Consider the following 26,739-nt stretch of genomic DNA (forward strand, 5'->3'; position numbering starts at 1 on the left):
TGACAAGCCCTCCAAACATCAACAAGATGAAGCTGTGTCATTAAATAGGGTAAGCCATATTTAGGGATTGGGCGTTTAGATCTAGGATTAGTGTTCCTATCAAGGGCATTGGAGACAGTAGAGTTAAAATCACCCGCGAGTACCAACTGTTTGTGGGAATGCGGATGCAATTTAGTGGCAATAGACAGGAAAAAGGATTGTGAGTCAACATTGGGGGCATATACATTACAGAGAAGAAAACGAGTGGCCTCAAGAGTGGCATCAACAATAAGAAACCTGCCATCGGGGTCTGATTGGGAGGAATGAAGGTCTATATGTACATTTTGTCTGACTAAAATAAGTACCCCACGAGCCTTAGCATTATATGGAGCTGACGCCAACACCCTCCAACCTAAGGTATTGAGTTTTAGTATTTCTGATGGGAGGAGATGAGACTTTTGGAGAAAAGCCACCTCTACATGTAATTTGGATAAAGTAATATTTTCTTCCACTTTGCAGGGGATTGGAATCCTCCAACATTATATGTGCAAAATGTTAAATTAGCCATTCAAATACATAGGAAGGATATGACTCACGGTGATGTATATCGACCTCAGAGGAGAGCACAGTGTGTAGTCCCAGAACCGGAAATGCAACATCTACAGAATATGGTGCTGAAGAAGAGATATCAAACAGATAGGACAAGACACAAAAGGGAAAAAACGCTGGGGAGAAAAGGGTAGGGAAAACAGTACTTAAGATCCAGAAAGAAACGGATCAGTAAATAAATAGCAATAATAATACACTTCCGGTTAGGGAGGCCAATCCCGGGCCGTTTTTTCAATCCCGGGATTCGAGATTGAAAAACGGTCAATCCCGGGATTGCAGTGGGACCAGTGAAAGATGTAGGGAGCAGCGCTGGAGGGTGTAGTTAGCGGTGCGGGAGGTAGGGAGGGGGTAGGTAGCGGTGCGGGAGGTAGTGAGGCAGTAGGCATAGGCGTGCGCAGACACTGACAGGCGGGTGCCGCTCCGGACTCCCCCCCCCCTCCACGGCATTATAGTGTTCTCTCGCCTCCCCTGTCCTGGATATAGCCTGCTCACCTGGGTGGCCCAGGTAAGCAGTCTAAGTCCAGGACAGGGAAGGTGATAGAGCACTATAATGCCGTGCCGTGGAGGGTGGGAAGTCCGGAGCGGCACCCGCCTGTCAGTGTCTGCGCACACCTATGGGGGTAGGTAGCGGTGCGGGAGGGTGGGTGTAGGTAGTGGTGCGGTAGGGTTGGTAGCGGCGTGGGAGGAGGGGAGGGTGGGTGTAAGTAATAACACTTACTATTAGGCGGGCGGCCGCCATGGACACACTGAACGAGGCGGCATTTCAAATGAAGCGCCAGCCGCCAGCCAATCAGAGCTGGCGGAGCGGCAGCCAATCAGGGAAGCTGCCGCTCCTGATTGGCTGCCGCTGCTGCGGCAGCTTCCCTGATTGGCTGCCGGTCCGCCAGCTCTGATTGGCTGGCAGCCGGCGCTTCATTTGAATTGCCGCTGGGTTCAGAGTGTCCATGGCTGCCGCGGCCGCCTGATAGTAAGTGTTATTACTTACACCCTCCCGCGCCGCTTCCAACCCTCCCGCACATGCGCACTGTAATCCCTTGAATCCCGGGATTGGAGGCTCCAATCCCGGGATTCAAATCCCGGCATTTTTAGGCCCAAATCCCGGGATCCCGCGATTGGCCTCCCTACTTCCGGTATGGAAATGACATTAACTTGCATATAGTTCTGCAAATTGGGAACTAGGTGAAAACTCCAGGCTTTCCCCAGCCCTAAAACATAAAAACAGTAAGCAAAGTTTATACACAGAGAAATATATCAAAAACGCCAATATCGTTTCGAGAGAAGCACCCTAAAAAGCATATTGATTGAGAAATTACGGTTAACATAATGCTCATAGGTCATATACGCTGATGGGGTAAAGGTGCACTGTCCCAAAAATGAATCCAGGCATTCCTAGCGAGAATAAGCCATTCGAGGAAACAAGTATAACGTGGTGAGGGCTTTGAGGATTTACGTCAAAAGGACAGCTCGTCACAGGAAGTCTGACTTGCTGTTTGTCCTTTATGACGCTACCAAAATTGGATGTCCTGCTTCTAAGCAGTCCATTGCTCATTGGCTCAAGTTGACCATTCAACAAGCCTATTCTTCGGGAACATTGCCGCTGCCAAGTTCTATTCAGGCCCACTTCACAAGGTCGGTGGGTTCTTCCTGGGCGTCTCAGCCTTACAGTTGTGCCATGCAACAACTTGGTCTGGTTTGAACACTATCGTTAAGTTCTATAGGTTCGACACCTTGGCCAGAGGATGACCTTCAGTTTGATCAGGCTGTGTTGCAGGGGTCTCAGCACTCTCCCACCCATTCTGGGCGCTTTGGGACTTCCCCATGGTACTGAAGTCACCCCAGTATCCACTAGGACATTAGAGAAAATAGGACTTTAATACTTTCTGGTAATTCCTTTTCTCGTAATCCGTAGTGCTTCGTTTTCCTGCTTACTTGGTTGTAAGTGTTCTTGGTTGGGTCTGCTGTTGCTGTCCCAGTTCCATGTTTGGTTAATGTTGTTATCCTTGTATGGTTAGAGTTGCTCCCCTCTGTTCTGCTCTGCTATACTTCTTAATGTTGTGTGTTGGTTCGTTACCGTACCACTTTACTGTTATTCCTTCTCTCTTGGTATGTCCGTCTCCTCGGGCACAGTTTTCTTAGACTGAGTCTGCAGGAGAATCATAGAGGGGAGGAGCCAGCACACACTATTGATTTCTTAAAGGGCCCAGGCTCCAATAGACCGGATCTATACCCCATGCTACTAAAGTCACCCCAGTATCCACTACGGACTAAGAGAAAAGGAATTACTGGTAGGTATTAAATTCCTATTTTTACACATTATGGCAGCAGAGTCCCCCTTTTTTACACAAACCAGCAGCAGAGTCCCCCTTTTTACACATTAGGCAGGCAGTCCCCCTTTTTACACCTTACGGCAGCATTCCCCCTTTTTTACACATTACGGCAGCAGTCCCCCTTTTTTTACACATTACGGCAGCAGAGTCCCCTTTTTTACATTACGACAGCAGATCCCCCTTTTTACACACTGCGGCAGGTAGAGCCCCTTTTTTCACATTACTGCAGGCAGACTGAGTCCCCCTTTTTAGACACTACAGCAGTCCATTATGTAAATAGCCTTTCTAATTAAAAATGTTCAGCAAAGTGTTTTGCCTCCTGAAAATCTTTCTCTTTGGTAAAATAGCTCAGAGTGTATGCACTACTTAGGTGAAAGATATAGCTTTCAGAGATGTTGTCAGTCTTTTGAAATTTTGTTTATTGCTTTATTCATGGAAAGTGTGTTAGTAAGCAGTCTACACAGCCGCAATAGTATGGTCAATGATTTGATACTGTTACCAATATCAATACCATAGTATCTTGTTGCAACTGCTATTTTAACATGTTGCAATATTCCTTGATCAAATGAACTGTCCGAACTCATGTAAGAATAAATCTTATTGCAACTGTTACTATTTCACATTGTGAGGTTCTTGCACAAGGTGAATTGTAGGAACTGGTTTTAGTATTCCAGTCACAATGCTATGGTGTAATACATGTGACAGTGACACATAAATAAGTCCAGTCTTTAAGAGGATTTTAGTTTATTAATAAGCAAGTGCAAGGAGAGTAGTTTTACGTAGTATGATTCCATGCTTCATACCATTTATAATGGTGTAATATATGTGAGGTACAAGTGGAGACATAAGCCCAAATCTCTCTCTGTACTATGGCAGCAATGTGGATTAATGGCTGCCCAGCTTTCTTGTGGGAGTAGAGAGAGAAGGACCTGGGATGGGCTGTTAATCTCTTTTCAAGCGTAGTCGGGGGTGGAGCTAACAGGGGAAGCCGGCCCCTCTTCCCTGGAATGGACCCCAGGGCACTGTATTATGCTGGAGTCAATGTACCATGTTACCAAGATTGCCCTGGTGATCTAGTGGACAGAGTGGGATTCCCTGGAATGCACTACCAAAACTGCCGGTGGTCTCCAGGGAGCTGTCCATATCTCCCCAAAGTGCCCGGCTGTGGATAATCCTAGGAGCACTGTGTGCAAACCCTCCTAGGCAGCCTGCGGTAGAAGTCACTGACCCAGTTGCTGGTGCTGCCGCCGCCGGCGATGGGTGTGAGAAGGGTGGTGAGGTCATCCTATAGGACACCTGACACTGTCTGCTCAGTTACTGGAAACCTAAGAAATAAAATAATAAAAGTAACAGGGGGACCACCTAATACAGCTCCCCTGCTAAAATGGTGCCCACTCCTGCTGGCACCAAACCGAAGACTGGCTGGTCAGTGGTTGGGGTGGGGTATAGTGGAGTGGGACCCTGTGGCTGTTGGGAAACCTTTAGTATCTGGGGCCCAGAATCTACCTCTTCATACTATTCCCACTGTCCCTGTGTCCCCTAGTGGACGAAGGTAGGGTTGTTTTTATACAGATTTAGGAAGGGAATGTCTTAGCTTAATTCTAACTATAATTTCTGCACATTTCAAAATAGATGGGCAATCAGATTCTGATTCTTTCCAAATACCACTCTAAAGGGAGAAGCAGAGAAAAACATGTGTTTATAGTTTTCATTTATGGGATCACACAGATAAAATGTTATAATTTTATTTCTATAGTACTCTTTCTCCAATGGGACTCAAGGCGCTTTACAGACATCAAAAAAATGCACATAGGAGCAAATTCAGTAAGGTTAGCAAATTCTGCTAATCTGCTTGTTAGCAGAAATTAAGGATGATTCCTGCCGGCGCAGCTTAGCTGCGGCCGCAGGAGTCCTGGCGCCATTTTTGTTGTCGCAGCGGCTGCGTGATGTCACGCAGCTGCTGCGGCCGCACCCCCGACATGCCCCCGTTTGGGCTGGCACGCCCTTGCAACGCTCCGTTTCCACCCAGAAAATGGAGCGTTACTGCCCCCCTCCCATCCCGCAACCGCCTCTGCCTGATTGACAGGCAGAGGCGATCATAATTTCTGCGGGCCCCCGCAGAAATTGCGGGCGCATGCGCAGTAGGGCCTGCTACGCATGTACCCGCGGCCCCTCAGCACAAATTCCGTACGAATCGCTACTTGCGATTCATGCTGAATTTGCCCCATAATACAGAAGATTTAAGTAATACAGCATAAGCTGCACAGACCGACATAAAGAAAACCTAGAGAGCACAGGGTAGGCATATTCAGTAATAACGTCCACGGTTTGTATTATATGTGCACAAGGTACCAGGTGAGGCAGCCATCTTGCGTGCACTGTGTTTCCCTGGGTGGAATAGTCTACATCTAAAAGAGATGACACAAAATGGGATGACTGCACCGTGCTAATGCTCAGAGTAGGGCCCCAACAACACTGTCAGGTCCATGTATTTTTTTATCCCATCCACGAGTGTACCAGATGAGGCAGCCATGTTGGGCGCACTACGAAGGTTACACTGTGGGAGGCAAGCCATACAAGTGTCCAATGCATGTATGGGAAAACTGACACTGACACTGTGGGAGGGGCAGGTGTGGGAGGTCCGCAGATGGGGAGGGTGTCTGTAGATAATACGGGTGGGGGAGGGTCCGATGGGGGAGGGGGCCATAGGTGCTGTGGTTGGGGAAGTGGCGGGAGCGGGAGTGTTGGGGTGGGGTAGGTGATCTGGATGTGCGGCAGCCAGGGGAGGGGCGGGTGCGAGGATGCCACGGATGGGGGAGGGGGTCCGTGGCCGCTGTGGGTGTGTGAGGGGCGGGTGCGGGGTTACGGCGGTTGTGGAGGGCCAGGTATGTTGCTGCGGTGGATGGGGAAGGGTGCCGGTGCGGGGATACCGCGGTCGGGGTAGGGCCGGGGAGGGGGTGCTGCTGCAGCGGGTGGGGGAGGGGCAGGTGCGGCGGGTGGGGGGATGCTGCGGGTGGGTTGTCAGGGGTGGGGGGTGCGGATGGGGTCTGTAGATGCTGCTGGTGGTGGAGGGGCAGGTGCGGGGGGTTGTGGATGAAGGAGGAGGTCTAGAGGTGCTGTTCGTGAGGGAGGGGCAATGTAGTGGGGGTGCATATGGGGAGGTGGGGTTGCAGGGGGGGTGAGGTTGGGTGATGGGTAATAGAAGTGCTGCGGGTGGTGGAGGTGTGGGTGTGAGATGGGGTATGTAGATGCTGCGGGTGGAGGAGGGGTGGCTGCAGGGGAGCCGTGGATGGGGGAGGGGGTCCGGAGGTGCTGTGGGTGGTGGTCCAGAGGTGCTGGGGGCGGGGAAGGTGTCTATAGATGGTGCGGGTGGGGGAGGGGGCCGGAGGTGCTGTGGTGGAGGTCCGGATGCGCCGTGGGCAGGGTGCGGGGATGCACTGGATGGGGGAGGGGGTCCGAGGGCGCTGTGGGTGGGTGAGGGGCGGGTGTGGGGTCACCGCAGTTGGGGAGGGCCGGGTGTGGTGGTGTTGCGGGTGGTGGAGGGGCAGGTGCGTGGGTGTTGCGGGGGGGCGGGGGGAGGGGCGGATGCAGGGGTGCTGCGGGTGGGGGAGGGAGCCGGTTGCCGGGGTGGCGGGAGGTGGATGCGAGGGTGCCACGGTTGGGGGCGGGAGCAGGGGTGCTGTGCGTAGGGATGGGGCGGGGGTGCCATCTGTGGGGGGTTGGGAGCAGGGGTGATGCAGGTGTGGGAGGGGCGGGGGGTGCTGTGGGAGGGGCAGGTGTGGGAGGGACGGGGGTGCTGGGGGAGGAGGGGTGCTGCGGGTGGGGGCGTTGTTCCATGGGTAGGGGGACAGGTGCAGGGGGGCAGGAGCGGATGCGGTGGTGCCGCGGTTGTGGGGTGGGAGGCGGCTGGGGGGGTTCCGAGGGTTGTGCGGTGGCGTGGGTGGGGTGCCGCAGTTGGGAGGGGGCGGGAGCAGGGGTGCTGCGGATGGGGGAGGGGCGGGTGCAGGAGGGGCAGATGCGGTGGTGGTGCGGGTGGGGTGGAGGGTGCGGGGGTGTAGCGGGGGGGAGAGGTGGGTATGGGGGTGGGGAGGTGCTGGGGTGCAGCGGGTGTTACGGGTGGGGGAGGGAGTGTCGCAGGTGGGGGAGGGGCGTGTGCCGCAGGTGGGGGGCGGATGTGGTGGATGCGGTGGGTACCGCGTGTGGGGGAGGGGCGGGACGTACCGCGGGTGTGGGTGCTTCGGGTGGGGGAGGGGGCGGGAGTGCCATGGGCGGATGCTATGGGTGGGAGGGGGGGCGGGTGCGGCTGTCAGTGGTCGTCCACGGCACATTGGCATTGTGTGCCGCAGCCGCAAGACTGTGGCGGTTACTGCGAGTCCCGCTTACAATCACCGGCTGCAGTGTCACCAGGGTGCAGGGACTGTACTGGGAGGAGGGAGAGAGGGGACTGGGCGGAGACAAGGAGGGAACTGGCTGGACCGAGGGAGGGGACTGTTTCTGGCCTGCATCCAGCCACCCAGATCTGTGACTGTGACTCCGCCCAGCGTTACTGTCCAGGCACAGAGTCACAGATCTGGGCTATTATATGACATTGGCGAGACATTTAATTGCACCGTTTTCCCTCTATATTCACCCCTGCAACATTTTTTGCTTTCTGTTGCGCTTTTTTTCTGTTTTGTATTGATTCTTTAAAGCACTGTGTATTTCTACCTAATAAATGTGCACTGCATTATATTTGTTTTCATTTGCTTGTAGCTTTTTGACTTCTGTCCATTGCTAATGGTTCTGATTATTGCCTAGGACACACAGACACTATTGTGCTGCTCTGTGCGTTCTCTCTTCCATTGTCCCTACAGCAGAGGCGTATCTAGCACGGGGCGAGCAGGGCACGTGCCCTGGGCGCCATGGCAGCCCCAACAGAGGGGGGCGCCACGGGCACCTGCACGGCCCACTCGCCCCATGCGTCAGGGATTCCGCCGACGCTACCCGCGGCGCTTTCCCTGTCTCCCCCGGCTGCTGTGCCTGTCACAATAGACAGGCAGCGGCAGCCAGGAGCCTCCCCCTACTCCCCCCCCCCCCCCCCTGCAAAGTACGCGTTTGCGCGATCGCGGAGGTGCGCGCATGCGCGACCTCGGGGGGGGGGGGGGGGGGGGGGTGTGCGCGGCCCCTGAACAGTGCAGCCTCAGGTGAGCGGGCCGGGGTCAACTTTATACTTTCTTGCAGTGTCGGGACAGGGGAGGGAAGGGGGTGCGGGACATTGTGTGTGTGTGTTAAGTGTGTGTATGTGGGACATTGTTCTTGTGGGACAGTGTGTGTGTGTGTTAATTGTGTGTGTGTGGGACAGTGTGCATGTGTGTTGTGTGTGGGACAGTGTGTGTGTGTTAATTGTGTGTGTGTGGGACAGTGTGAGTGTGTTAATTCTGTGTGTGTGGGACAGTTTGAGTGTGTTAATTGTGTGTGTGTGGGACAGTGTGAATGTGTGTTAATTGTGTGAGTGTGTTAATTGTGTGTGTGTGGGACAGTGTGAATGTGTGTTAATTGTGTGTGTGTGGGACAGTGTGAATGTGTGTTAATTGTGTGTGTGGGACAGTGTGAGTGTGTGTTAATTGTGTGTGTGGGACAGTGTGAGTGTGTTAATTGTGTGTGTGTGTGGGACAGTGTGAATGTGTGTTAATTGTGTGTGTGCGTGACAGTGTGTTAATTGTGTGTGTGTGTGACAATGTGCGTGCGTGTGTGTTAATTGTGTGTGTGTGTGGGACAGTGTGCGTGTGTGTTAATTGTGTGTGTGTTAATTGTCCCGGCGGTTATTGGCGTCTGTAGTGTGCGCCCCGTCCTCTGCCGCTGACAGGAGCGGCGGTGTGCGGCTCTCCCCCTCCTCCGCCGGCTCCGTCCTCCCGTCGTGGCCCTGCAGTGTGTGCCGGTCTCGCCAGCAGCAGCAGCAGGTTAGTGTCTCTCCCTCCCCCCCCCCCTCCTCCTCCCTCCTCCTCCCCCCTCCCTCCCTCCTCCCTCCCCCCCCCCCTCCCTCCTCCCTCCTCCCTCCCTCCCCCCCCCCCCCCCCCCCCCTCTCTCTCTCTCTCTCTCTCTCTCCTCCTGTGGATTGAATTTTGTAAGTATCATTTTCATTTTTACAGGTACCCCTATTGGATTCTACTGGACAAGTGGACGTGATCGGCGTGGGATGTAGGTAAGTAATCTGTCTCTCATTTTTACAGGTACCCCTATTGGATTCTACTGGACAAGTGGACGTGACCAGCGTGGGATGTAGGTAAGTAATCTGTCTCTCATTTTTACAGGTACCCCTATTGAATTCTACTGGACAAGTGGACGTGACCGGCGTGGGATGTAGGTAAGTAATCTGTCTCTCATTTTTACAGATTCCCCTACTGGATTCTACTGACAAGTGGACGTGATCGGCGTGGGATGTAGGTAAGTAATCTGTCTCTCATTTTTACAGCTACCCCTATTGAATTCTACTGGACAAGTGGACGTGACCGACGTGGGATGTAGGTAAGTAATCTCTCTCTCATTTTTACAGCTACCCCTATTGAATTCTACTGGACAAGTGGACGTGACCAGCGTGGGATGTAGGTAAGTAATCTGTCTCTCATTTTTACAGGTACCCCTATTGAATTCTACTGAACAAGTGGACGTGACCAGCGTGGGATGTAGGTAAGTAATCTGTCTCTCATTTTTACAGGTACCCCTATTGGATTCTACTGGACAAGTGGACGTGACCGGCGTGGGATGTAGGTAAGTAATCTGTCTCTCATTTTTACAGATTCCCCTACTGGATTCTACTGACAAGTGGACGTGATCGGCGTGGGATGTAGGTAAGTAATCTGTCTCTCATTTTTACAGATTCCCCTACTGGATTCTACTGACAAGTGGACGTGATCGGCGTGGGATGTAGGTAAGTAATCTGTCTCTCATTTTTACAGCTACCCCTATTGAATTCTACTGGACAAGTGGACGTGATCGGCGTGGGATGTAGGTAAGTAATCTGTCTCTCATTTTTACAGATTCCCCTACTGGATTCTACTGGACAAGTGGACGTGACCAGCGTGGGATGTAGGTAAGTAATCTGTCTCTCATTTTTACAGGTACCCCTATTGGATTCTACTGGACAAGTGGACGTGACCGGCGTGGGATGTAGGTAAGTAATCTGTCTCTCATTTTTACAGATTCCCCTACTGGATTCTACTGGACAAGTGGACGTGACTGGCGTGGGATGTAGGTAAGTAATCTGTCTCTCATTTTTACAGATTCCCCTACTGGATTCTACTGGACAAGTGGACGTGACCGGCGTGGGATATAGGTAAGTATGTGTAAGTATGTGTGAGTGTGTCAGTGTGTTTTAATAAATTTTTACTGTCACGGTGTGTGAGTTGTGTTTTTATTTGGGTATTTTTTCTGTTGTAGAACTACAGGTACCGGCGGGCCCGTTATTTCCCTGCATGTTGGTACTTGAGGTTCTCCAAGTACCAGCAAGCGGGGGAGGCTTTCTGGGCCTTGTAGTTCCAGAACAAAAAACAATATTCTTTTTTTACTTACATGGCTATCAGCCTCCCATCCACAGCCCACGGATGGGGGGGGGCAGCCTCTGGCTTCACCCCTGGCCCTTGGGTGCCTGGAGGGGGTTGACCCCTTGATTTAAGGGGTCCCCACTCCTCCAGGGAACCTAGGCCAGTGGTGACTAGTTGGGGGGGGTAATGCCACGGCCGCAGGGACCTACATAAATGTGTCCCCCGGCTGTGGCATTATGTCCCTGGCTAGTGGAGCCTGGTGCTGGTTTTAAAAATACGGGGGGGACCCCTACATCTTTTGTCCCCCGTATTTTTGGAACCAGGACCGGACTAAGAGCCCGATGCTGGTTGTCTAAATACGGGGAACCCCTGTCCAATTTTTTCCCAGTATTTAAACAACCAGGACCGGCTCAAAGAGCCCGAGGCTGGTTATACTTAGGAGGGGGGACCTCATTCAGTTTTTTTTTTTACATTTTTAACCCATTCAGACCCTTCTCCATTCAGTTAATGGAAGCCCTGGACAACAAAATTGCATTCATGTCCTCCTCCCACTCCCTTCCCAGTCCCAAACACAAATTATTATTATTTTCTATAAAAATGTACAATATATCACAAGTATGATGAGCAGGCATGCAGCGGGCATTGGCGGCTTTGGACTGAGTTGCAAATTAGTGGCGGAGGGCTGGGTCAGTTGATGGTGGGCGAGTTTGTAAGCCATTGGTGGTGGCAGCGGGCATCGGCTCAGAGGCAGTGGCGGGCATTGGCTCGGTGGCGGTAGGGGTCATCGGCAGGATTCGGCAGACATTATGGCTGTAGTGCCTCACCGCACGCCACTGACCTCACCGCACGCCACTGGTGTGTGGGACAGTGTGCGTGTGTGTTAATTGTGTGTGTGGGACAGTGTGAGTGTGTGTTAATTGTGTGTGCGTGGAACAGTGTCAGTGTGTGTAAATTTTTGCAGTCCAGTGTATGTGTGGGGGAGAGGAAAGTAAGAGAATGTGTGTGTGTAGTCTGAGTGGGTGTGTGTAGGATTTGGGGGTGGCCAGTCTGTGTGTGTGTAATCAGTGTGTGTGGGATGTACTAATGGCCATTTACCGAAGAGAGATATGTATTAAACCACGGGCACTGAGATGCCCTTCTCACTCACCATCCAGCTGGGTGGGCGAGCCGGGCGGGTGGAAAGCCAGCAGCAGGGGCAGCATGCCGGATATCAGCAGCCGAGGGTAGGGGCTGTAATGCACGTGCGGAGCCCAAAGCCGGAGATCAGCAGCATGTTGACCGGCAATAAGCAGCTTCTGCTTCCGCGTTCAACATGCTGCTGATCTCCGACATTATTGATCTTGCCCTGGGCTCCAAAAACCCTAGTTACGCCTCTGCCCTACAGCTACCTATCCTGGATTTGGTAGGGATAGTAGAGGAACTATCCCGCTGGCCTTGCTCCTCCCCCAGACGGAAAAGGTCCCTTAGCCCACTTGATTCTAGCATCTACCGATTTGGTTGCTGCATATTTGTTTGTATGATTTATCATTATTCTAGTTTAACAACTCCTGCCAGCGCCTGGAGCGCTCATTTTGATTTCTATCAGTTTTTCATTGCTTCAATGTTGTGATAGGGGCCTATACTGTAAATGGCGCTTTAAATCACAATAAAAAGATATTGCTGAATGCCAGCACACATAACGACTATGAAAAGCAGAGTGACCCCTAGATATTTCTCCAGTATACCAGAGACCCTGAGCTACTGCACATTAGCATGTTTCCTGCTTCCCACCTAAATACCCTGAGGGGCTCTTACCAGCGGCAACACCGGCGGGCACAGGTGTGAGCAACCATAACCTGCCAGATATCATCACCATGCCACTCCACTCTTTTGGACTACAGCTCCCATACTGCCCTGGAAACAGCATGGCTCGTCTCCGCTTCCTGTATCACTCCCAGCCAATAAGAACTATCTGTTAAGCTCCTCCTCCTTCCGCTATTAACCAATTTCGTCGTGTGCTGTGTGATTGGCAGCTACAGTGGGCAGCCAGGGATCGACTGCATCATTTGGGCAGCACGACAAGGCTAGCGGACAGCGCGCATCGCTCTGACGGGTAATCGGCCTACTGCTCCTGTTCTTGCGCAGGCTGCATAGGGGCAGCAGTATCCGATTCCGGCGCCTGTAAGTCGCCACCTGGAGGTCTGCCTACCCTCTGCAACCTGGGGCTCCTGCTGTAGGGATACACATTGTAGAGGTGTGGGACAGTAGGAGTCTGTAACAAACTAGGTGGTCTATGTGCTAAGAGCCTTGGAGAGAGATTAAGTGGACGGAGATAAAGTATCAACCAACTAGCTCCTAACCTTGGCTTGTACTTTATCTCTCTCCACTTTATCTCTGTCCAAGGCTTAGTAAATAGACCCCCTCTTTCCCCTTTCTACACTCAGCCTTCAAAGCAACTATATTTCTGACATGCCTAGCTATTGCTACAGTCCTGTACTCCTTTGCTGTCTCAAATGTCACTCAAACCATCATGTTTGATCTTTTCTTAAGTTTAAACACGGTCATTATACAGTCGTGTGTGGATAGATAGATATCTATCTATCTATCTATATGTATAGTTTTGTGGCAAAAATTTAGGGACTTGGTTATGAAGCTTGATATCACAGATTTAAATTATGCTTGCTCTAAACATTTTTTTAAGTAGAAAGCCAGGTTGCTTGAAATGTTTAGGTTGTATCACTTGAGGTTACATAATGACTGGCAATTCCTTTTGTCATCTGCATACTATCAAAAAGATTCAAGAGCAGAAACATGCCCAGATTTATCATGCCTTGCAGAGTGATACATTGCACGGTGATAAAGTACCAACCAGTCAGCTCCTGTCATTTTTCAAACACAGCCTGTAACCAGGGCCGTAACTAGGGGGGGGGGGGGCTAAGGGGGCATACGCCCCGGGTGCAGGATTTGAGGGGGTGCTGAGGAGTTACAGAGGAGCAGGGTTTTTTACCGGCAGTGTTGTGCTGCTCCAGTGAGACAGCAGACGGCTCCCGGGGCAGTGTCTCTGACCCACCTGTCTGGCTGCAGTTGCCTCTGATGCTGTGCAGGTGAGCTTCAGTACCTGGGATCTCTCCTATGTAGGCTACTGTCTTAAACTCTCGTCTTTGCCATGCAGTGCTGCGACTAGTGTGCTGTGCACTGTACAAGCTATAGAAGTGAGCTGTTGGTGCTGTGTTTTTCAGCAGGCTATGATTCCGGCTGCCTGCCCAGCACCAACCGATAACAAGCTGCAGGCTACACCACACTGCCCCAGGCTTATGCTTGCTAACAGGTGCAGTCACCGATGTTACAGAAATCAAAGGTTCACTTTGCTAGCTGTCCACTTGACAGTGGAAACTTAGAGCCTGGACAAACTCCAACTCTCACTGAGTATCACTACCGCAGCTTGGTGGTGAGTTTAAGACAGACTTTATTATTGGCACTGCGCTCCCAGATAGCAGTATCAACCCCCACTTTGCCTCCCAGATGGGGGGATTTGGTGTAGTATATAGGGTATGTAGTGTAGTGTATAGGGGCATGTAGTGTAGTGATGTAGTTCAGCGTGTAGAGGATGTAGTATATCGATATAGTGCAGTGGATAGGGGAATGTAGAGCAGTGATGAAGTGTTATGATATAGTGCAGTGATATAGTGCAATGTATGGGGACACACAGGGGAACATGTAGTGGGGCATGTGATGCATAGGGCATTTGAGGCACATAGGGGAATATTGTCCAATAGTAACCCCCTTTTTTTTTCTTCAAAATTTTTCATAATCTAAGTATTTTAGTCTGACAAGGTTTTTTTTTTGTGTGTGTGTGTGTGTGGGGTGGGGGGGGGGGGGGGGGGGGGGGGCTTTTCGTCACCTTGCCCCGGGTGACGAAAAGCCTAGTTTCGGCCCTGCTGTAACATGGCAGTTAGGAGCTGGTTTGTTGGTACTTTTATCACTATGCAATGTATCACTCTGCAAGGCTTGATAAATCTGGGCCATAGATTGATTTGCACTTCAGCCCACGTTGTTTACATGATATCATGTCCATGTGGTATGTATTATATAGGAAAAACCAAGCAACACTTTTTAAAAAGGATGACGCTGCACTACCCTGCGATACATGAGACCATCCTCTCTGGTTTCAGTGAGCAGGCTGTTGCTCACTGCTTTGTTCAGGCCAGACATACAGTAATTTGTCCTATTTGCTATAAAATAATTGCTCATATACCGCCCCCCAATAGTGGTGGAGATGCTACAGTGTGATGCAAAGTGGATACATTCTTTAGATAATGTCTAACTGAGAGGTTTAAATGAGAGCCTTGGGTCTTCATTGCGTTTTGTCAATGATTATTTATTACATGTTTTATGTGTATGTACTGTGTCACTGTGTATTACCTTTTGCATTGTTGCCTGTTTGAGCTCTTTCAGTTCCCATCCTTTGTATCTTTACTAGTGTGCCCTAGTCAGACACTCATGTTTGGTGTGCTCCCTGTGTGTGGAGGCTTTTTTAAAACAGTGCTTGTGCATTTGTATACTATCTCCTGATGAAAGGGGCCGTGTTCCTTGGAATGTAGAGAAAAAAAGATTATCATGAAGACGACCCAGAGTGCTGCCTTTATCCTTTTTGGGATTTTGGAATTTTTACATTGCTTTGGAGGAAGGCAACAGAGCACTGCAATTTTATATCATTTACTGAGTGCCGAATCTCCTGCTCCTGTGTCTGCTGTGTGCGTGTGTAATATATAAATATGTAGATTTCCATGCAGGGATTCTGGATCACCAGAAAGAGATGCAGCGCCAGCTTTACTGATACCTCTCCGGTACCTGTGCTGTACTCCGATGACACAATTCAGGAATTTTCTCCAGTCTATTTAAATTATGGAGAACATAGAAGAACCAGGCTTGGTGACGGAAGCACCTATGGAGGATGATGACGGTGTTCTACACGGTAAGCTTTTTAATGATTATTGTCCTTACAGAATTATTCAGTATATTTAATTAGGTTGTAGTCTAGAGCAGTGGTTCTCAGCCTCGGTCCTCAAGTACCCCCAACAGTTCATGTTTTCCAGGTCACCTAGCAGTTGAACATGTGTATTCATTACTCACTGACACATTATAAAAGACCCACAGATGGAGCTAATTATTTCACTTGCAATCCTGTGAGGTGACCTGGAAAACATGAACTGTTGGAGGTACTTGAGGACCGAGGTTGAGAACCACTGGTCTACAGTGGAACAGCTTATCCATCAGTTCCCAGTTCTGGGATCTGCAGCTCCCACTACTGAGGTACAAATCCGTTGTGCTCTGAACAGTTTTAAATTTTGTGTTTTTGGAGTGCCAAGCCATGGGCAAGGTAGTCTGTGGCACCATTTAGTTGCCGTTTAGAGCAAAGGGCTCATTACTGTACTAAATAATGGGCCCTACACACTGATAGATCCGCCGCCGAGATGCCCGACGGCGGAGACGGGCGACCCAGCGACGGGGGGGAGTGAAGTTTCTTCACTCCCCGTGTCACCCGGCTACATAGCAGTGCAGGCAAATATGGACAATCTCGTCCATATTGACCTGCATGCACCAGCGATGAACGAGCATGGGGCCGCGCATCGTTCATCGCTGGTGCCTCCACACTGAAAGATATGAACGGTATCTTGTTCATATCTTTCAGTATTCTCGCCCAGTGTGTAGGGCCCATAAGAGGTTGGTAGGAGGACATCTCTACGAAGATGAACGTATTATTCCCAAATAAATGTTCTCTTTAAAAAAAACAAAAAAACTTATAGATGTGAGATTTAAGTGTGAAAACAGAGTGATTGTGGAACATTCATGTCTATAAGGAACCTCACAAGATGGACATATTTACTGTAGTGGCAGCAGCAGTGGTTGCACCGCATTTGATGTGGTCCTGTCTGAATGTTTTATAATGCCAAATAATTGTGACAATATGAATACACTAATTTTTTTGATTAGCGTTGCCAATTCTGGATGTGCCAATGTCAGGTTAGCTGTTACTTTCCATGGTATGGCATGCCTCTGTGTTTGGCCGGTCATTGCTTCGCTTTTTTCTATCGTAGTAGTTTCAGTGCAGTATGTATAGAACTGCTGAGACGATCAGACAGCAAATTGTAGAAATGCACCTTTTTAAGCTGCTGCAGAGTAGATGGAAGCCAGACAGCTGGATGTTACGCAGGGGACAAGGAATGCTTTTGAGTAATCCTATATTACAAAGTGCTTAGTCCCACAAAATGGGGTACAGTGTATTGTCTGAGTTTTCAATCCTTTATTTATTCTATGTGTATTGTATGTGGCTGGTAAGTACCAACAAGGTGTAGGTGACTACACCCGACACACAAAATGAAGTCTCTGCATCCTACTGTACAATGCTATTGGCAACAAATTTTCTTATCAAGTGATTTTTATTATAGTTGGGGAAATTAACTTAATATAAACTCCCAGATTAGAGTAACCGGGAGGGTTACAATGGGGCTGATTTTTAGTAACTGTATATACAGTATGTAAATATATCGGGGTTTCTCGGTCTAAATTCTCATGTGTGTAACTTCATCCTACACAATGGCTGCCTTCACTGAATGTAGTGGTAGGTCCACATTCTAGTTCAACCTTGACTCGTCTTGTGTCTCATTTAGATCTGATTACGGTTTTCTTGTTTCAATAGAACCTACTCTGGGAGATGTATGCAAAACTGATTCCGGCACGGAGGATGGAGGGAAAAATGCCTCTAAAGTTCCAAACGAGTTAGAGGGTCCAGGTTAGTGTAATCATTGTTTAAACATGACCTGTAACAATGCACTGACAATTGCAGTAGTGGTTTTCATATATTTTTTATTTTTTTACTTTTATTTAAATCTTTTTCCTTATTCAGAAACCAGGACAGTTCCTTTTAGATCTATTCATGAGTAATAATACAACTTCAGTCACCTTTAATGTATTGGGCTGTCACATTTACTAAGTGTTTATTTTTATTTTTCCTCTTTGTGCTGATTTCTGTGCTTGCAGAGCTGTTTGTTTTTTTGTTTTTGTTTTTTTGTCGTCGTGAGATAAAGTACAGCGCTGCTATCTACATTACAGCCAAGGAGGGATCACAAAATAGCTGTATCATATACAGGGGTAATGGAAATAACTACTGTCTCAGGGAAATAAAGGGCAATGGGTTTAGTAAAAGTTGCAGGATAGTGTGGAAGCCAATGATATAAATGCATATGAAGGTCGCCTTCATGTTTCTCAAATATCCAAGCACAACCTCTGTTTCCCTCTATAAATGATAAAGTTGGAATGTACACGTTCCATGTATGTATGTATTGTGACAAGAACACTGGGATAGTGTTTGAGGGCAGGTATATTTGTCCCAGGTTCTTGTCTTACATGTTTTAGAAAATGTTAACTTCTAGGAAAAATGCTTTTTGTTTTGTCTGAACCTTTTCAGTTTGCTGTAAAAGCTGGGTAAAGGCTCTGAGAGAGAGATAAGGCGAGTTCTAGACATTGGGCCCAGTTCGGGTCTTTGGCCTCACAGAGGGCTAATCAGGGTTTCAGCTGTGTAAGAGTGATATAGTGCTTCTAACCTGATTAGTATGGGCAGACTGCCTGGGAAGGCTGCAGGATCTGTGTGTGAGAGACACGCTTTCTGATGCAAGTAAGCTATACAGTATGTACTGAAGAACTCTGTGTTTTGTTTAGTGACAGTTAGGAACATCTTATGTTTAGTTAGTGCCGGACAGGCAAGGTATTTTTATTTTGGGGTTTGTTTTTTGTTTTCTGTTTCAATAAAACTGGCCGGGGTCAGTTGTACCAGAAACTGGACTTGTGTTGTTCCTCAGCTGCTGCATGCTGCCATATTCCCCAGGAAAAGGCACCTTGCACCCCTACAGTGTTACAGTATGTATGTGGATAACACGGGATGCGGTTATGATACCGGCAGTCTGGATCCCGATGCCGGAATCCTGACTGCTTAAAATGCTGACACGCATGATCCCGACATATGGGGTCTATTCCCACTCGTGGGTGTCCACCACACCCATAGCGTGGGAATAGAACCTGTGGCAAGCCACCGTGCCCACGGAGAGTGCAGCGAGCCCGAAAGGGGCTCCGTTGCGCTAGACACCCTGTCGGCATCCTGGCAGCAGGGGGCCCGGCATCGGTATGCTGACCGCCAAGATCTCTACCGCTAGTCAAGCATACCTAACCCGGATAACACGTGTGGTGGGAATAGTCTGTTATCACTTACTTGCTGAGGAAGAAATATAGATGGAGAAAGTCACACGTATGTCGTGTTTTATTTTTGAGTTTATAAAAATAGAAGTCCTCTACTGCAGTATCCTATATATATCACATGGTACAATCACTTCAGGCGTTGTGGGTGATTTAGATCTTGGAAGCAATACATTAAACATATAAATAGAAACATGTTTATACAATGGATTCTTGGTAGCTGCTAATATATACTGTAGCTAATTATTATTTATTACCAGTTATTTATATAGCGCACACATATTCCGCAGCACTTTCCAGATAATTTTTTGCCCATTCACATCAGTCCCTGCCCCTGCGAGAATATACAAACTCCATAGTTGGGGCCACGGTGGGAATCGAACCCATGACCTCAGTGCTGTGAGGCAGTAATGCTAACCATTACACCATCCGTACTGCCCATGTAATTAGAGTCTAAAGCTGCAAGCAGACAGGTGTTACATATCGCAGTGGGCAAAAGCCTATAATATTAGGAAGGTAGGTGATTCCTACATGATTGGAAGTCCCAGTCTATAGTTACACAATGGTGATGATTGCTGTTCTCATTCTGTGCTGCATGTATAACCAGCGTGGCAGCTGCTCCAAGTGGTTTCTGCACTGTTTTGTAGTCAATCACATTTAGCTGGCCAGGAGCCTTTGAATTCCGTGGCAGCTGCTAAGGAGAAAGCCACTCAGTCCTTACTCTCCTCCAGGGATTTTTATTCAAATTCTATTCTGTTTTTGTCTCATTCAGAACTTTTAAGTTCTTGAACGCTCAGATTCAAGATGGTATCTCAGAAGTCTGTGAATAACAGTGTGACATAAACTAGCGTTAACAATTCAGGGGACATCAGTTTCTGGTCTGGCAACAGTTCAGAGAGCGTTTACAAAGATCATGGCAGTGATGGCTGGTCTTGTTAGGTACAGAAGGGTGGCCTACCTGGAAGATCTTCTGATCAAAGCCTGTCCTTATTTTTTGCTTCAGACAGTTGAATCCCACCAGTGAATTGTTAATTACAAGAAGTCCAAACTGATTGTTTCTCCGCAGGAAGCTTAGTTTTGTCTTTGGTTAATTTTTTTTTTCTGCAGCAGGGTACATTGGTTTCCACGGGGAAAACATCAGGGAAGTGTTGTATAATGGTCCGTGTACTATTTGTCATACATCTCCCAGTCAGTCCGCAGCTCCTGCATTTACACTGGAGCCTACCTGGGCTGCGTTCACCTATCTAATGGGTTCTCTGGTGGAATGCCTAGCGCCCCCTATGGGACAACCTGTGTAACTACAGTGACAAATTGTCCCCATGGTTAATCCGCTTTGGGCGGAAAATCTGTCTGACCAGGTGCAGAAAAATCAGTCATTGGTAAAGACAAAATTCAACCCCAGGTCACACCTCTGTCCCTGGAGCCTTTAAGCGAGCTGCTTCCTCCTCACAGTCCACAATCCTCTCTGATGAATGTTTCATCAGAACAGGGGGGTGGGGAGCATACGGTCCTGTCAGACACTGATTCCTGTGTTACTGATGAGGATTCTCCCTTGCAGATTGATGTCCCTGCCTTAGTGGTTGCCCTTAAGCATATCCTACAGATCACTTATGATGCGGATTCCACTACTATTGCAAAGAAAACAGCAGAAGGTGGTTAAAACTGTAACACCCAATTTTGACCACGGACATCAGGTGGGAAGCCTGGTCTTATCCAAAAAAGAAATTTTCCTCTGCATGAACGGGCCTTGGTTCACTATCCTTTCCCTGCAGTGTTGTGTAACAAAGGGGAGATTCCACCGCCAGTGGTATCTTAAGTTACCCGCCTCGTGGTTTCATCCACTCTGCTCGTCACCACTGTCACTTCCCTGAAAGAACCGACCGATAAGTGTGTGAAGGGATGCCTGAAATATATAAATATATACTCCCTTACTGGGGGCTAATCATAGACCCACTATAACTGCCTCCTGGGCTGTAAAAAGAGCGGCTCCAGTGTAAATGCAGGAGCTGCGGACTGACTGGGAGATGTATGACAAATAGTACACAGACCATTATACAACACTTCCCCCAATGCTTTCCCTGTGGAACCCAATGTACCTCGCTGAAAGAGTGTTAATCATGGTAATTCTACCATAACACTCCTTTTTTCTTTTCTTCCTCAGTACTTTAAACCAGTGGTTCTCAACCGCGGTCCTCAAGTACCCCCAACAGTTCATGTTTTCCAGGTCTCCTCACAGGATTGTAAGTGAAATAATTTGCTCCACCTGTGGGTCTTTTAAAATGTGTCAGTGAGTAATGAATACACAGATTCAACTGCTCGGTGACCTGGAAAACATAAACTGTTGGGGGTACTTGAGGACTGCTTTAAACTACCCATTTATTTAAAATTTTACATTGTTCCCATCAAACACCGCTCTATGTTTTAAACTAGGAATGTAAATTAGAGGACAGTAGAAGTGTCTTTTATTTCTTTGTTTTGTGTCCTAGTTGTACATTTGGTACATGGTATTATTACATTTGTATTGTGCACATCGAGAATGTTTTCCTGTACGGAATACACTTTTTAACAAGTATCTTGTCTTTAGAAGTTTAGTCTTGCATTACCAATGTACCTGCAATCTGAATGGGGTGGTCTTCAGTATGCCGGCGGTCGGGCTCCCGGCGACCAGCATACCGGCGCCGGGAGCCCGACAGCCGGCATACCGACACTTATTCTCCCTCGTGGGGGTCCACGACCCCACTGGAGGGAGAATAAAATAGTGTGGCGCGGCGAGCCCGCAAGGGGCTCATTTGCGCTCGCCACACTGTCAGTAAGCCGGCGGTCGGGCTCTCGGCGCCGGTATGCTGGTCGCCGGGAGCCCGACCGCCGGCATATCGTAGTGAACCCATCTGAATGTGGTACGCAGTGCACAAAGCAATGCAGATTAGTAAAAATAAATAAATAAATAAGCATGTGATGGAGCTAAATGGAATTTGCTATGTGTGGTTTCAGTTTTGCAGTTTAGTGAATTACCTTTTATTAGTGAGCACTAGCTATAAAATGGTTCATTACTTACTTGTTTTCCTTTTTCCACACGTGGAGGTGTAGTCAGGGCCACCGAGGTGGGAAAGTACGAATTACCGGGACCCGGCTTGTTTGAGGTCCCTGGCCCTGCCACAGCCCTCTTCTTACCCTCCTCTCTCTGGTGATTAGGCTACACCTCTGAGAAGTAACAGGGCCCCTCCACAGCTCTCTACAGCACTGTTTGCATTAATGAAGGGAAGACCTTATGTACTTATAAAACATTGTTTTCTACATATAACGTTTTCAAAGTCTACAGAGGAAAACACTGACTAGAGTACACCGTTAAGCCAAAATGGTCCATACACTTAGCAGTGCTCATACATTATCCTTTAAGGTCACATAAGCTGCTTAGATCACATACAGGGTAGGCAATGGTTTTTCTCTTTGGGTGACACACGTACAACATTACAAGCTATAAAATTTCCACAGTGCCGCCACTGTTACAACATTTACCAAAGTAATAATAGTACTAAAAATAAAAATTGTTAGTGGTTTCCCTGTCATTTTCTTTTTTTGCAGTTAGTTTGCTTCGGTTATGTTGATGATTTGTAGTTTTGGGAGGAGGACATGTTTCAGAAGTGTGTACTGTTATACAACTGTGAACAGCATGATGAAAAGATTTCCAATGTGAGGAAACAAGGTGCAGCAGGAGGGGAATACAGGCCAAGGGAGGGTAAAAGAAAGGGACCGACGTCGCAGGTGGCGTTTTCTGGCCATAGTGCCAAGGGTTGCCTTTGCTTGACGCAGAATATCACCAGCACAGTGTGAAATCTATGATCTATTACGTTCAGTTTAGGATCTTACTGATACGATTAACAAGTGTTCTTTTTTTAGGAAAGCACATTTCTATTCAGAAAGAATTGTCTCATCTGGCGGGTTTAGTTGAGCAAAGTGATGGTAAGTTTAACAGGTGTGGTTTATTTATTTTCTCTAATGACTATTCATAAACATGGTTACCCAGGTATAGTGAGTTTTCGTCTTCCAGATGGTTTAAATGTTATAATGCAATAAATATCCCATTGTACAATACACTTGGTTAGATCAGTCTTCCTACCAATCAAAACATGCAATTTGAAACCTCTACACACTTACAGGAGCTATTTACCCCACCTTGGGAGGGAAGAGGAAGTTTTATTCAGATATAGAAATTTGCACAATAGTTACAATATATTTTAGTAAAATAGCATTGCTGTTGCTTTTTTTAAAGTTTTTATAGTGTGTTTTTGTGTGTCTGTGGATATTTTATTTTTCATTGTGGTGTATCTCTTATGTATAGGCCAGAAGAATCCCTGTCCTCTGTGCCCTGTAGACCTGTTCAAGGCTTGTCACATCAATAAGCTTCTTAGACACCTGCAGAACTTCCACTGGAAAGTTTCTGTTGAATTTGAAGGTTTGACTTTTTTTTTTTTTTTTGCTATATATTATGTTCATTAAATGTCTTTCAATATTCGTGTTTTCTTGTTACACTTACTTTTTTACCGCCCAACTTGGGGATCCAGGCTTTGACTCCAGGAGTCAAAAGCAAATTGCTGCACTTTCACTAGGTTTGGCACTGGGGTATGATACTGAAACTACAGTGACCTAAAAAATTTAGTCATGTTTGTAGAAACGGGTTTTTGCCACAGCAGGAATTTGCTGCTTAAAAATTCGGAATTCCCAGCATGCAAGAAGACATTAACTTATGTTGGGTGAATGACACACAGACCAAATCTGAGAGGACTTTTTGCTTGCAACCAGGTGAAAGCCAGTAGAACCTTGCGGCAGTTACATGATTCACTTGGTGTGTCAAACTTCAAAATGAATAAATGACCGCTGTTGGTGGTGAGGATGAACCTCTTAAAAAATAAATACATTAATATAAAATAAAGCATTTTCTCTATCGTCCTAGTGGATGCTGGGGTTCCTGAAAGGACCATGGGGAATAGCGGCTCCGCAGGAGACAGGGCACAAAAAGTAAAGCTTTCCGATCAGGTGGTGTGCACTGGCTCCTCCCCCTATGACCCTCCTCCAGACTCCAGTTAGATTTTTGTGCCCGGCCGAGAAGGGTGCAATCTAGGTGGCTCTCCTAAAGAGCTGCTTAGAGAAAGTTTAGCTAGGTTTTTTATGTTACAGTGATTCCTGCTGGCAACAGGATCACTGCAGCGAGGGACTGAGGGGAGAAGGAGTCAACTCACCTGCGTGCAGGATGGATTGGCTTCTTGGCTACTGGACATCAAGCTCCAGAGGGACGATCACAGGTACAGCCTGGATGGTCACCGGAGCCGCGCCGCCGGCCCCCTTGCAGATGCTGAAGACAGAAGAGGTCCAGAATCGGCGGCTGAAGACTCCTGCAGTCTTCTAAAGGTAGCGCACAGCACTGCAGCTGTGCGCCATTTTCCTCTCAGCACACTTCACACGGCAGTCACTGAGGGTGCAGGGCGCTGGGAGGGGGGCGCCCTGGGAGGCAAAATGAGTACCTATAAAGGCTAAAAATACCTCACATATAGCCCTAGAGGCTATATGGAGATATTTAACCCCTGCCTGATTTCTCAAAATAGCGGGAGACGAGCCCGCCGGAAAAGGGGCGGGGCCTATCTCCTCAGCACACGGCGCCATTTCCTCTCACAGCTCCGCTGGTCAGGACGGCTCCCAGGTCTCTCCCCTGCACTGCACTACAGAAACAGGGTAAAACAGAGAGGGGGGGCAAATTTATGGCGATATTTTTATATAACAAAGCAGCTATAGGGGAGCACTTATTATAAGGCTATCCCTGATATATATATAGCGCTTGTGGTGTGTGCTGGCAAACTCTCCCTCTGTCTCCCCAAAGGGCTAGTGGGTCCTGTCTTCATTAGGAGCATTCCCTGTGTGTCTGCTGTGTGTCGGTACGTGTGTGTCGACATGTATGAGGACGATATTGGTGTGGAGGCGGAGCAATTGCCAAATATGGGGATGTCACCTCCTAGGGGGTCGACACCAGAATGGATGCCTTTATTTATGGAACTACGGGATAGTGTCAACACGCTAAAGCAGTCGTTTGACGACATGAGACGGCCGGACAATCAATTAGTGCCTGTCCAGGCGACTCAAACACCGTCAGGGGCTGTGAAACGCCCTTTGCCTCAGTCGGTCGACACAGACCCAGACACAGGCGATGACTCCAGTGGTGACGGTGACGAATCAACCGTATTTTCCAGTAGGGCCACACGTTATATGATTTTGGCAATGAAGGAGGCGTTACATTTAGCTGATACTACAGGTACCACTAAACAGGGTATTATGTGGGGTATGAAAAAACTACCTATAGTTTTTCCTGAATCAGAAGAACTAAATGACGTGTGTAATGAAGCGTGGGTTGCCCCTGATAAAAAGCTGATAATTTCAAAGAAATTATTGGCATTATACCCTTTCCCGCCAGAGGTTAGGGAGCGCTGGGAAACACCTCCTAGGGTGGACAAGGCGCTAACACGCTTATCTAAACAAGTGGCGTTACCCTCTCCTGAGACGGCCGCACTTAAAGATCCATCAGATAGGAGGATGGAAAATATCCAAAAAAGTATATACACACATGCAGGTGTTATACTACGACCAGCTGTAGCAACTGCCTGGATGGGCAGTGCGGGGGTAGTTTGGTCAGAATCCCTGATTGAAAATATTGATACCCTGGACAGGGACAATATTCTACTGTCGTTAGAACAAATAAAGGATGCATTTCTTTATATGCGTGATGCACAGAGGGATATATGCACACTGGCATCACGGGTAAGTGCTATGTCCATTTCGGCCAGAAGAGCTTTATGGACGCGACAGTGGACAGGCGATGCGGATTCAAAACGGCATATGGAAGTTTTGCCGTATAAGGGGGAGGAGTTATTTGGAGTCGGTCTATCAGATTTGGTGGCCACGGCTACAGCCGGGAAATCCACCTTTCTACCTCAAGTCACTCCCCAACAGAAAAAGGCACCGACTTTTCAACCGCAGCCCTTTCGTTCCTTTAAAAATAAGAGAGCAAAGGGCTATTCATATTTGCCACGAGGCAAAGGTCGAGGGAAGAGACAGCAACACGCAGCTCCTTCCCAGGATCAGAAGCCCTCCCCGGCTTCTACAAAAGCCTCAGCATGACGCTGGGGCTTCTCAAGCGGACTCGGGGACGGTGGGCGGTCGTCTCAAAAATTACAGCGCGCAGTGGGCTCACTCGCAAGTAGATCCCTGGATCCTGCAGATAATATCTCAGGGATACAGGTTGGAATTAGAGACAGATCCACCTCGCCGTTTCCTGAGGTCTGCTTTACCAACGTCCCCCTCCGAAAGGGAGACGGTGTTGGAAGCCATTCACAAGCTGTACTCTCAGCAGGTGATAGTCAAGGTACCTCTTCTGCAACAAGGGAAGGGGTATTATTCCACTCTTTTTGTGGTACCGAAGCCGGATGGCTCGGTAAGGCCTATTCTAAATCTGAAGTCCTTGAACCTGTACATAAAGAAGTTCAAGTTCAAAATGGAGTCACTCAGAGCAGTGATAGCGAACCTGGAAGAGGGGAACTTTATGGTATCCTTGGACATCAAGGATGCGTATCTCCACGTTCCAATTTACCCCTCACACCAGGGGTACCTCAGGTTCGTTGTACAAAACTGTCACTATCAGTTTCAGACGCTGCCGTTCGGATTGTCCACGGCACCTCGGATCTTTACAAAGGTAATGGCCGAGATGATGATTCTTCTTCGAAGAAAAGGCGTATTAATTATCCCATACTTGGACGATCTCCTAATAAGGGCGAGGTCCAGAGAACAGCTAGAGATGGGATTAGCACTGTCTCAAGAAGTGCTAAAACAGCACGGGTGGATTCTGAATATTCCAAAATCCCAGTTAATGCCGACAACTCGTCTGCTGTTCCTAGGGATGATTCTGGACACGGTTCAGAAAAAGGTTTTTCTCCCGGAGGAAAAAGCCAAGGAGTTATCCGAGCTTGTCAGGAACCTCCTAAAACCAGGAAAGGTGTCTGTACATCAATGCACAAGAGTCCTGGGAAAAATGG

At 48.3% G+C, this 26,739-nt stretch overlaps 1 protein-coding gene and 1 long non-coding RNA gene across 7 annotated transcripts in view; one reads left to right on the top strand and one right to left on the bottom strand.

Annotated features, from left to right (window-relative positions):
- Positions 1–3,642: 3,642 nt before the first annotated feature.
- LOC135055699 (uncharacterized) lies at positions 3,643–12,416 on the bottom strand. The gene is made up of 2 exons (XR_010243793.1): positions 12,230–12,416; positions 3,643–4,584 (listed from the first exon to the last, which is right to left on the bottom strand). It is a non-coding gene; the product is annotated as an uncharacterized LOC135055699 (long non-coding RNA).
- Positions 12,417–12,431: 15 nt separating this feature from the next.
- The window catches only part of TRMT1L (tRNA methyltransferase 1 like), a 102,642-nt gene continuing 88,334 nt past the window's right edge, over positions 12,432–26,739 (top strand). For 2 of the 6 annotated variants that reach the window (XM_063960063.1, XM_063960064.1), the window contains exons 1-5: positions 12,472–12,595; positions 15,208–15,389; positions 17,115–17,207; positions 22,562–22,624; positions 23,004–23,117. In XM_063960063.1, coding sequence (XP_063816133.1) covers positions 15,320–15,389; positions 17,115–17,207; positions 22,562–22,624; positions 23,004–23,117 — 340 coding nt within the window. In that variant the 5' untranslated portion in view covers positions 12,472–12,595; positions 15,208–15,319. Of the gene's footprint in view, positions 12,669–15,195; positions 15,390–17,114; positions 17,208–22,561; positions 22,625–23,003; positions 23,118–26,739 lie in introns of all 6 variants that reach the window. The other 4 variants (XM_063960060.1, XM_063960061.1, XM_063960059.1 and 1 more) reach the window with 4 other exon arrangements.

This window comes from Pseudophryne corroboree, chromosome 3, assembly GCF_028390025.1.
Source record: "Pseudophryne corroboree isolate aPseCor3 chromosome 3, aPseCor3.hap2, whole genome shotgun sequence".
NCBI lineage: Eukaryota > Metazoa > Chordata > Amphibia > Anura > Myobatrachidae > Pseudophryne > Pseudophryne corroboree.